Raw genomic sequence first — 12152 nt, 5'->3', positions numbered from 1 at the left:
CTCATTTCCTATGACCTTTGATAGGAGGGAAGAATTCTTGATCCTGGAAACAGTCAGGAACTGACTGAGGATAAGAAGGTCTAGAGTAGAGGGCATACATTAAAATAACGTAGTGTCCTAGTTTGAAGGGCAGGTGTCTGCCAATAAAGGCAGAAGCTCCTCTTTGAAATAGAGAATTTAATTCCGTTCCTTCTCAAGTATTATAGTTATTTGAATCAAAGATTCTGAGGCAGAGAAAAGGGGGTAGGAGTAACAGCTCTTTTACTAATATATCTAACCGTACAAGCAGAAATAACAGCAGTTATTAAAATTACCAACAAAACAGAACAGATAACTCGATTCCAGTCCTTTCTTTAGCTGCAGGCACACTTCTCCCTGTGCTCGATCACGGTGGTGAAGACGAGCCAGAGCCAGCACAGCTGCGGAGAGCAGGCGGGAGCGGGAGGGGCGGGGGCGGCAGTGGCCACGCCGGTCTCGGGTGGGAGCGGCTGGAGAGGGCAGCTCCTCGCTCACGTTTGTGTCCAGGCGATTCGCTGTGTCCACAGAGGCAGGAGGCTGGAGCGGGGCAGATGCAGGGCAGGTGATCGCTGAGGGTCTGGCTCTCCTGCATTCGGCCGCATGGCTGGAGACGGGGTGGCGGGGGGGGTGGGCGTCCTCTTCCTCCGAGCTCCCAGAAACACGAGTAGCCCCTCCCGGAAGCCCGCTCCCACCTACCCCTTTGTCTAGAGTCGTCAGAAGATCCTGGGCGTAGCTGGCAGGCTCTGTTAGCATGATAATGGCAAAAATTCTTTAAACTGGGACAAAAACCCAAGCCCCAACAAGTAGCAATGCGGAAAGCAGAATCACAAGCCTGGGTGACAGGAGATCAACTGAACAGGTTCTGATCAGCCTCATCTCAGAAAGGAGGAACGTGGAAGAAAATCCTGTGGAAGAAGAACCAAGTTATCCCAGAGAAGTGTAGAGACATTCTGGTGGAAGCAGTATGGAAGGGGGAGAATAGCTGGGGAGCTCTTGTGCCAGGCATACACCGGGTGTGAGGACCAGAGGAAGCTACAGCAGTTGTCTATTGTCTTCAAAAAAGCCTGGCCAGTGAAGGTGGCTCCTGAGAACTTCAAAGAGCATTACACCAGTCTTAAAGATGGGCACAAAGGAGGGTCTACAGAAGAACTGCAGGCTACTCAGCTCCTTTGGAATCCCTGGGAAGGTGATAGAGCAAATCCTCCTAGACACTCTTTCAAGCAGCTGAGAGGGAAAGGCATTGGGAACAGCCAGCAGATTTACCACAGGGAAATGGTGCCTGGCCAACCTGATTGACTCTGTAAATAATGGGAGACCAAGGATGGTGTTGCCGGATGTTGCAAAACGTTCAACAGCCACGCAGTCACCTCACAGCCTGACTGGTGAGATATGGACAGAGGGAATGCTGAAGTGAACAGAAAACTGCCCAAACCAGCGGGCTCAGTGCTGCTGGCTCAGGTGTATGAAGTGGCCAGGTTGTGGTGACACCATTCAGAGATCATCCTTGGAGCCACTGTTAATGTTGATTAATAACTAATATTTATATGCAGAGGATGTCTCCTCTATGCAAAAGTGTGCCATGAAACTTTACAATGGGGTGTTCAATCAGGGGGCTCCAGTTCCTCCCACAGCAGCTGGAAGAAATGTCGTGTGGTCAGCATGACTGCCTTCTTCTGGCTACTGGTAAGAGCCATGGCTCTTCTGGTAGATTTGGACCAGGACATGGCTGTAGTGAGTCAGTGTGAGGACCAGGAGCACACCAAGGTGTTGCAGGAGATCTCCAAAGGCAGCCACATGGGGGTAAGGAGGTAGGGGTAAAAGTCAGCCTCATCCAGGAGTGATGTCACCTCCTGGCATGGTCTGGCCACATCCCATGACTTGGCCAGCACCACGGGCAGCTCAGCAAGGTGCTCTGTGTCCATCTCCTTCAGATGGATCTGCGGGAAGCTGTGCATGCTATGGAGCACCCTGGCCCATGTGCTTACCTGCAGTTGTGTCGAGCAGGCTGCCCTGCACACATGCTCCAGGTTGGCCACCTCCAGGGCACTGGGTATCTCTACAAGGAATCCCATGGCCTTCAGGGAGCCCTTCTCAAGTTCAAGGCATTTTGACAGGATGGTGGCTCATGTCCACAGTAGCTCAGCCACATTTTTGCAGTAGGAAATGCTGCCTTTCAGAGCCACGGCCTTAGTGCAGTCTGCAAAAGGAGGGTGCAGGTTCATCAAGTTTGAGGGGATATCCAGTGGAGGCAGGAATTGGATTGAGGCAATTTTCCCCAGGAAATCCTCTGGCTCAGGATTTCCCAACAGGATTGCAAGTTGCTTGAGCATCTCCTGCTGTCAGTCCAGCAGTTCTGCAGCATGGCAGGTAGCCTGTGTGGCTTCATGCTCTATCTCCTCAGCCAGTGCCATGAAATCCTCTACAGAGAGGCTGGTGCAGACACCTGCCTTAAGGAGGAAATCTGTCACAGCACAAGCTGGCTTGTAGCTAGGCAATTAATTCAGTCATAGATCAGAAATTCAGTTCGATTAGCCTTAAACAGGCCCTAGGTGAACAACGATAGGGTATATTCAAACCCAAACAGATTTCACCCAATGACCTTCCATCCTAAGCAACAGACATTTCACTGGTCAGAGAGCTGGGCAGTCTGAATTCTCAAACAATCAGCTGTCATGAGCCAGGGAATTCAAACCCTCTATTTAAGAAGGGTCTCTTAACAATAAAGAGGATTTTGTGCTATGTATTAATAAGGGTTGTGTGGTCTGTCTCCTATCATGACCCCAGTAAATGCTGTAGGTGCCTGCTGAGCACAGCAATGGACAGCCACAAACAGGGAGGTCCCCAGTAAACATCAAGGCAGACACAAGGGCAAATGCAGTGGCTAGGGATAACTCTGGGAGGAGAAGCTGTTCTGTGTCTCTGATGATGGTGCCAGCGCCCTGAAGGAGCAGCCAAGACAAGTGCTGCAAGCTGACATGTCCTGCCCTCTCCTGCTGTCAAATGCACACGGGACAGACTTTCTGCCACAGATCCAACAGACTTGATCCAGGAACAATGATGGGCCATGCATTGGTATGGAATGGTCTTCAGCAAGGGCAAAGCCTGAGCCTGCGAAGCAGGCCACCTCCTCAGCAGACACCACAGTGCTTCCCTTCAGCCCTGAACATGGGCCACAAGTGTGTGCTTTTCTTCAGCACCTGCTACTTCTTCCTTTGTACCAAGCCCATCCAGGATTTAGTTTGGAAACTCATGCACGTGTCTTTAAGGTGCCTGCATGGAGGAGAGGCATGGCAGCTGCGGTGCAGGGCTTGTGTCCTTCTCACAATGGCACGGATGCCGCTGCCTTGGGACACCTGCCTATGGAAGGCGAGTCTGCCCTCAAGCATGGCCACTGGAGTCAGTCGGGGGCACAGGCTGCAGCTGCAGCTGCCAAGGGCTGCTGTGAGGCTGGCAAGTCAAGAGCAAACCATTGTGGCGAATTCTGCTGAAGCCTTTTGCCAAGGACCGTGCTGTTGCCTTTAGGAGCTGGAACAGAGATCACACAGAGTTAGTGGAAATAAATAGGTATTTATTGAAAGGCCTTCAAAGGCCATACTCTGGCAGCAACAGTGCCACAGCGTGGCCCCTGCCCTGCCCAAGTGGCTCCAAGGTGGATGCAAAAGAGGGCTTGGTCACATGATTTCACATTTTTATAGACTTCAGTCCATTTACATACAGGAGTCAACCATCCAATTAATAGTCTCAAATTGTAAGGTGTCCTCCTCATCTTCTCCTGGCTGGCCTGCCCTCCTCTTCTCACGTTGTTTATACTTTGGGCCTGGAGTCTGAAGAAACTGTCCTTGAGTCCATAGCTGGTATCGGACTATTTCGCCTTTATCACCCTAAAGCACAACAGAAAGCATACCCAAGCAGAACAGAAAACTTGGATCTTAAGGCATCAGTGCAATGGTGCCCACAGTATGCCCCCTCTTGGCATCGCGGCCGGTGTGGATGCCTCATTGAGCAGGTTCGGCGTTCGGGGTGCTGCTGCTCCTGTGCTGGCTCTGGTGCTGTTTGTGTGGCGCCCAGAGGTGCTGGGGCAGCAGCGACTCGGCAGCCCTGCTCAAGGAGACATGGCAACTCTCCCCATGGAGGCAGAAGCTCTGCGGGCCCAGAGCTCTGTGCCAGGGGGGCCTCGGTCTCAGCTCCGTGGCCTGGGCAGCTGTGGGGGCCCGGGCAGCTGTGGGGGCCCGGGCTGACCACCAGCCCTGCCTCTGCCCACTGCCCTGGCAGCCTCCAGTGACCGTGCCCTGGCAGGGGCCCCCTTGGCCTCCCTGTCCCCAGCCAGCCTGGCCTGGGCCCCTCGGGGGTGTCCCCACCCTCCTGCTGAGGCCCAGCCTTGAGGGCTTCAGCCATAGGTGTGGCTGACTCTCTGGGGAAGTGCCAGAGCAGCCAGGTGGCAGGAACAAGGCGGCTGCCTGGAGGTTGCTTATGGCCTCTGACACCCAATTCCTCAGGGCTTCCCACCAGCCCAGACCCTCAGGGGCCTCCTGTCCCCTTGGAAGCTCCTGCCACCCACTTCCTCCCACCCACGTGGCCCTCGTGCCTTCCCACAGCCTCACCCCATAAGGGCCTCTGCAGCACCTCACCCCTTCGCAGCCTCCCACCGCCCCATCCCCTCAGGATCTCCCCCAGCCCCGCCAACCTGCCCGGCAGTGGCGCGGCCCCGACGCAGCTCTGCAGGAGACGGATCGAGAGGCACCTCAGAGCCCTCAGCAATGCAGCCAGCAGCACACGGGCAGGACGACACAGATGGCGCTTCCTGGCTGGGAGAGGCCTTGTGGCCATGTCCTGGTTTTAAGGACAGGTATCTGCCAATAAAGGCAGAAGCTTCTCTTTGAAATGGAGAATGTAAACCCCCTCCCTCCGAATTATTATAAATTTGAAATTAAGGGCTCTCAGGCAAAGATATGGGAATTAGGAACAATAGTTCTTTACTGGGAAAATTAAAATAGAAATACAGTATTACAAAAAACAATCCCAACCCTGACAGAGTCAGAATACAACCTGATACCCCGTCAGTCAGTCAGGGTGTTGGTAGCAGTCCCATTAAATGGTGGCTGCATCCTCCTGCAGTGACAGATGTGGTTCAGCTGAAGCAGTGCTCCTGTTAGAAGGGTGCAGCCTTCCTCCAAAAGTCCAGGGATGATGTAGAAAGGTCCGGCTTCTCCTCTGGAATCCAGTGGAAAGAAGGTAACTTGCTGTCCAAAAGCTCCATTTTTATCCAGGTAGGAAAGGCTTGGTTCCTCCCCCTGGCTGGAGCATCTCCCAATGGGATGATGTAATTTTATCAATCATACAGTGAGATTTATTGGGCCATTAGCAGATGATATCTTCCTGGAGGGAGGATGGGTTGTGGAAAAGGTAAAGATGATTGCCCTATCTTGTCTTAAAGATGGACCATTAGTAGATGGTATGTGCCACGGAGATAAAGAATCACTGCCCCACCTGGTTTTAACAGATGGTGATAGAATACCCATTTCTGCCCACATCAACCCAACACAGGCCATCTCCAGGCACCAGTGTCGTAGGGATTCCCGCAGCTCCAGCCCCTGCCCACCTGCTCTGTTGGCAGCACAGAGGCTTCAGCAGAACCACCAATGGCCAAGGGGCTTCTGGCTATTTTTCCTGCAACACTGCACGCCTGGGCAGCTTGCTGAGCACAAGCACCCTTTTCCCTCTCTTCCCCGATGCCCTGCAGACCCTGGCAGCAAAAGAAAGCACTTGGAGTCTGTCTATTCGAACATATCCTGCATTTCTACACTGAAGTAAAACACAAAGAAGAAAAGAACAATCTTGAAGAAAAAGAAAATCCCTGCTGGCTCAGGTTACCCCAGGAGACAGAGACTCCCAGATCAGCTCCCGGCAGATATCCAGCAGCGCAGCCAGTCGAGGTCTGACAGACAAGGCCGTGTCTTCCATGCCCAGCGGAGCCGATCTCGCAGCCTCTGGAGCATGGAGATAGGAGGCAGCTCTACTGCCCTGAGAAAGTACAAAGTTTGAATTGCCAGGCTTCCGACAGCAAGGCTGGTGTCATCTGCCATGTCTTCAAGGGCTGGAAAAGAGAGGAACAGAGCCACGGTCAGATCCCAGATCTGCAGGGACCCGAGCAGATCCCCGTGTCCAGGGCTATCCCAGCCTGTTCTAGTCATGGCCAGAAGGGATCAGCGACTACTGATCAGAAGGGATCAGCCCGAAGCTGCTGGCCACCAATCCCGCACGTGTCCCCGAAATCTCTGTGTGCTCTGCCCACGCCTCCCCCCGTCCGCACAGGGAGCAGAGCCCTCCGCAGCCAGGGCAAGGCCTGCAGCTCCTCCTGCCCGCGGCGCTGCCAGCCCTGTGGCCACTCGCCCTCCAGGCCCGGCAGGGCTCAGCCCGGCCCTTGACGCATGCTGGCACCCCAGGGCACGGCTGCGGGAGGGCGGCAGCAGCCCCGAGGGCAGCCGGGGCTCCACGGCGTCGGGCCCGGATGGCAGAAGCTGCCGGGGCGGGGAGGGAGCCCGGGCTCACCCGTGAACCTGACGGCCGCCTCTCGCAGGGGCTCCTGTGGGCTCTGCAGGTACGGCAGCGCCTGGCGCAGGTGCTCGGCCGCTCGGCTCCTGTCCTCTGCCAGCTGCAGAGAGCGGCGGGAGGGAAGGGTCGGGGCGGGCTCTGCCCCTTTGCCCTGCGCTGTCCGCGCCCGGCCCCGGCCTCCCCTCTGCAGGGGCACAGGGCCGGCTGCTGCCCGGGGAGCCGCGGTGCCGGCCCGCCCCGCAGCCCCGCTGGGCCGGGCTCCGTGGGCACCCGGCTCGCGGCCGCAGAAGCCGGGAGAAGAGCCCGTGCGGCCGCTGCGTGCAGCTCTGGGCTGGGCCACAGCTGCCAAGCGCACACAGTGAGCGCCGCACTCAGGGAGCTTCTCCAGCCTGAGCCTGGCGCTTCCAGGCCGTCCTTACCAGGCACTCGGCAAGCTTCCAAAGTTTCTCCTCCTTCACCAGATTTTTGAGATCCCTCTTCTTGAGGAATTTGGCCGCACAAAGCAGCGTTTCCCAAGAAGCCTGGAGAGCAACAGAGATGCGGAGATGCCCACAGCCCAGGGCACAGGACCCGCATCCCTCTGCCAAGGCCTGGAGGAGGCTGCAGCCGCCAGGCATCAGAGCAGGAGGCAGCCGTGGCCCCTCCCAGGGGGACACCAGCAGCCCTCGAGTCCTCACCTCTGCCACATGCGGATTCTTATCAGGGTAGTGGAAGAACAGTGGGAGGATACTCTGGTGCACTGGATTTTCCAAAAGCTTTGCTCTCTCTTCCATGAAATATTCCATCATATCTTGGAAGAGCCTTATGGAGAGCAGCTGCACCTGGGGATCATCCTGTATGAAAGGAAGGAAAAAAAAGTCTTCAACATTGGCTGATCCAGGCCCAATTAAGCATCCGTCTTGAAATCCATAGGGCACCAAGTTTCCAAGAAGCATCCAGGGGCCATGGCCTGGGGCACAGAGCCTTACGGTGTCAAAGAAAGGCAAGAGCGCCTCAGTCAGCTGCAGTGCAATGGGGTTTGGTATCAGGATGTATTTGTGCAAGAATATAAAGCTGAGTGTGATGAGCGTCATCCCAGCTATCTCTGCATCCTTGTCCCACAGTAGGTCTATGAGGCTTGCAGTCAGGCTCCACACATTTTCAGCCTGTGTGGATACAAGTCTGTGAAACGCCACCCTGCTGCCTCAGGCCCCGGAGGCCAAAGGCCAGTTCCAAAGCACTTGGTTAGCTGAACCGGGAGGCAGAAGAGCTGGGAGCAGCTGCCCCAGCACCCGAACCCCAAGGGGCTGCTTTCCCCTGTGCAGCTTCAGCCACTGACCCCTTCTTACCATTGAGGGATCGTCAATGAGCTTGAGAAGGGTCCTGAACACCAGGCAGTGCCTCTCCCTGCACTTGCTTTGCAGGTACCTCGATGAAATCTTTACAACACTGCCACCACATTCACGTGGGCCCAGGCACTTAAGGACCTGAAAGGCACAGGGCAGTAACAGAGGACCTGGCCCACAGGAGCCCAGAACCACAGAAGGCTGGGCCGAGACAGCAGCACAGGGTACAGGCACTGCCCCAGGCAGCTGTGACTATGAGAGGGCAGAGAGCTGGGAGGCAGCTTAGCGAGGCAGCACTGGCCATTAGGCTCACCTTCACAAGTAATGCCATGGCAGGAAGATCCCAGCATAGCTCCTGTGTGCTGAGCACCTGCAGTAGGTGGAGTGCAATACTGGAACACAGCCCTATAGAAGCATGACGCATCTCCCTAGCAGGCCAAAAAAGAAACCAGGATCCTGAGCTGGGGGGAAAACCTCTCTCAGGATAGGCTCACAGAGCTCTGGTCCTTCCTCACTGTTATGCAAGAGGACCTGGGCCAGCTGGGAGGTGGCTGCTTCTGGGTGCTCTCCTCTCCCAGCCTTTTCCAGACTGCTTGGCTGTCCCTTGGTGATAAGGCCCTCTGGCCCATTGCCACAGGCACTGCGTGGGGTACCCCAGGCACAGAGCACAAATGCCAGGTGCAGTGGAGGGCAGGGGATCTCACCCGGGCAGCAGACCCACGGCATAGTGGTGGGTGTCAACACAGAGCAGCGTGTCCCAGCCATGCTTGCAATCCATGGCCATCACCACATCCCCATACTGGAGAAAGCAGAGCAAGGACTTCAGGGTCCGCACTGCAAACCTGTGTGCAGAGCAAAGCTCAGGTCATACTGGGAGCACTGGCTCCTTCCCCGGGGACATGGTAGGGACAGGAGGACTGCAATGGAGAACCTGTTGGGGCTAGTGGCAAGGCCGTGTTCTTCTTGGCATCCATTCCACAAGATCTTGATCTCCTCTGGCATATCCAGAGTGCTAAAGAACACTTGGAAGAGCAGATGCACAAATAGGTGGGGGAAATACATCACCACTATATGCGACTGGCAGGGCACCTGGAGGATCTCCCACATCACCACAGTTGCCTGCAAAGGACAAACACCCTGAGACAGTGCTCAGTGCCGAGGTGTCCGTGTGGCAGGGCCTGAGTGTGGCAGGGGAGATGCAGGGGGAGCACCGGGCCTGGTGCCCCTGAAGCTGCCCCTAGGCCAGGATGCAGCCCAGAACCTGAGACTGGGAGATGCAATGGTGGAAGGAGGGTTCCAGAAACTCACAGCCAGGGAAAAGACATCTGTTCTGTCCCCATCAGAGGTGCACGTGCTGTGCTCTGGCCAGTCCGCCAGCACATCCAGGAGTATCTGCAGCACTGCCTCCACAGTCCTGCTCGAGGATATGATTGTCTTCCACATGGTCATAGCAGCTCTGTGGGATCAGAGCTCTGTCTCAGGGCAGTCTCAGACAGAGCACCATGGCCTGGGAAGCAGCAGGGACCTGAGCTGGCTGCCAGCCCTGCCTCTGGCCACTGCCTCTCACTGGCAGCACCCAGGCAGCCTAGCCCTGTGGGGACAGGCGCCTGAGGGGCAGGGAGGAAGCATGGCAGCAGGCTTGGGGCCTGACATGCCGGGGCTGGGAAAGGGAGCAGCCAGAGGGCCCTGGAACTCTGTTGGTCAGACACCTGGAACAGGCGGTACAGGGTGATGGGCTGGTGAGCCCTGAGCCCTCTGGGCAGGTGGGCCCCATACCTGTCACACGGTTGGGCCGCATGCAGGAGAGTCATCACCACATCAGTGGGCTGTGCCTCGTGAGATCCAGCAGAGTCCTGTCCAGCCTATGCTCAGCATACTCATTGGCCATGAGCCATTGGTGGATATACCTCATGGTGGCAGGCACCTGAAGGAGGCACAGGGAGACTTGGAAAGCTGCCAGAGGGAGTAATGCTCCCAGCTTCCCCAGAGTAGTGCTTCCATTCCCACCACACTGTGATGGCCTCAAAAGCTTACAGTGACCAGCAGGCCCAAGTGTCTTAGGGGGCCACTTGACTCATGGGGGAATTAAACCCTGGCCACAGGCTGCTTACCTGCTCTGGAATGGAAACATTCTTTTCCACAAGCAAATCCAGCAGGGCAGCACTGGTTCAGTGGTGTAGATATGACCATTTTCCATCGTCCAAAGGCTCATGACCCTGTTCTCTTCCTGCCAAATGCACTTGGTGAATTTGCACATCTGGCAGGTGAATGAAGGGCAAGAAACCAGGGCTGTTCCATGGAGTGGAAGCATAATGCTTGGCTGAGCACTAACAGCAGGCCCAGCCCAGGTGGGGATGGCTGCAGGTACCTTCAGAAGTGGCTACAGGCAGGGTCCTGCTCTTGTGTCCGGTCCATGGCTGCACTTGGCAAAGAACAAGCGCAGCCAGAGCTGAGGGGCTGCAGGAGAGGCCAGAGTGCACAGCCCAGCCCTGTGCTCCCCAGGCACGGGATGCCCCAGGGGATGGAGCACAGCCACTGATGTGTGGCTGCCCAGCACCTCTTCTGTCCTGTCCGTGGGTATATCCATAGGACAGGATGGTGTTGGGGCTTGGGTTTTTGTTCTCTTACTGTGTCAGTTTAAAGAATTTTTCCCATTATCATGCCAACGGGGCCTGCCGGGTTACACCCATGCTCTTTTGACTACTCTAGACAAAGGGGTAGATGGGAGCTGGCTTCCGGGGCGGGGGGGGGAAGGGCGACTCGTGCATCCAACGAGCTCGGAAGATGAGGACACCCGTCTGCAAAACACGCAGTCGGAACACAGGGGAGCCGGTCGCTCTGCGATAAACTGCCCTGCATCTCCCCCGCTCCAGCCTCTTACTTCTGAGGACACAGCGAATCACCTGGACACAAACGTGAGCGAGGAGCTGCCCCCTCCAGCCGCTGCCGCCCCAGCCCCTCCCGCTCCCGCCTGCTCTCCGCAGCTGTGCTGGCTCTGTCCCGTCTTCGAGCACAGAGAGAGTGTGCCTGCAGCTAAAGAAAGGACTGGAATCGAGTTATCTGTTCTGTTTTGTTGGTAATTTTAATAACTGCTGTTGTTTCTGCTTGTACGGTTAGATATATTAGTAAAAGAGCCGTTACTCCTACCCCCTTATCTCTGCCTTACAGTCGTTGATTCAAACAATTATAATACTTAGAAAGGAGCAGAATTAAATTCTCTATTTCAAAGAGGAGCTTCTGCCTTTACTGGTGCCTCCGTTGGTGTTGGGTCAAGGCTGAGCTGTGGGAGAAGCTTTTGCCACACTGGGAACACTCGCAGGGCCTCTCCCCAGTGTGGATGTGTGGAGGTCAATGGGCCAACTAAGAAAGATTCTATCATACTTCCCTGGAGGGTAGGCCTGTAGCCACTAGCATTAAAATGGTCAGAAAAATTCCTCCCAACATGCCTCCCTGCTCTAGGCAAATTGCTTGAACCCCACTGGTCCTTCCCCCTTTGCTCCACCCCCGAGCCCTCATCACACTCGTCTGTTGCTCTGTCCTGCCCCCTGCTTTCCCTATATAAACCCTGCTCCCGCAGACCTTCTTCAGCTGTTTTCATACCTGGTACCCTTTGTGGCAGAAACTCAATAAACTTCATGGAACACCATACAAGGCTCCCATCTTTCTCTCCAGCATCAGCTGAAGCGGATTCACAGGACAGCTGAAATCACCTCACCTGGAAGCGTGGACATGCGTGTGCCACCAGGACATCCTTCTCAGGACACTTCTCTGGAAGGTTGCAGCACTCCCACCAGCACTCTTCGGCGACATGGATGTGCCAGCGGGTGACAAGTTGGGAGCTGTGCTTGAAGCCCTTCCTGCAGTCAGTGCAGCAGAAGGGCCTCTCCTCTGTGTGAATCCGGTGGTGCAGGAGAAGATTGGAGCTGGCCTGGAACCTCTTCCCACACTTGGAACACTCATAGAGCTGTTCCCCAGTGTGGATAATCTGGTGGTAGATCAGGCTGGGGCGATGGCTTATGCTTTTCTGACACTCCAAGCACTTGTGGGGCTTCTCCCCATCATGAAGCCGCTCACGGACAACCACACTGGGGTCTGCCTCGATCTCTGACCGCCTGCCTGGCCCAGGATGGGGCTTTCCTCCTCAGATCCCCGCGATCTGCATTTGCAGTCCTTCTCCTGCGGGATCTCCACATATTTTCCCTCCCCATTGGATTCCTGTGCCGTGGAGCCGCTGCAAACAGCCTCTTCCATGAGGTT

The 12152-nt window shown here is 55.8% G+C and overlaps 1 protein-coding gene across 1 annotated transcript; it reads right to left on the bottom strand.

Moving 5' to 3' along the window:
- Nucleotides 1–6427: 6427 nt before the first annotated feature.
- Nucleotides 6428–10840, bottom strand: LOC130256654 (uncharacterized). Its single transcript, XM_056498466.1, has 11 exons — nt 10264–10840; nt 10007–10122; nt 9672–9819; nt 9204–9351; nt 8827–9014; nt 8600–8737; nt 8209–8323; nt 7899–8036; nt 7248–7403; nt 6990–7091; nt 6428–6670 (listed from the first exon to the last, which is right to left on the bottom strand). The coding sequence occupies exons 3-11, from the start codon at nt 9704–9706 to the stop codon at nt 6428–6430; spliced, it is 1263 nt and encodes a 420-aa protein (XP_056354441.1). The 5' UTR covers nt 9707–9819; nt 10007–10122; nt 10264–10840.
- Between the last annotated feature and the right edge of the window lie 1312 nt (nt 10841–12152).

This window comes from Oenanthe melanoleuca, chromosome 9 (assembly GCF_029582105.1).
Source record: "Oenanthe melanoleuca isolate GR-GAL-2019-014 chromosome 9, OMel1.0, whole genome shotgun sequence".
Lineage (NCBI taxonomy): Eukaryota > Metazoa > Chordata > Aves > Passeriformes > Muscicapidae > Oenanthe > Oenanthe melanoleuca.
This window is presented reverse-complemented; position numbering and strand designations above follow the sequence as displayed.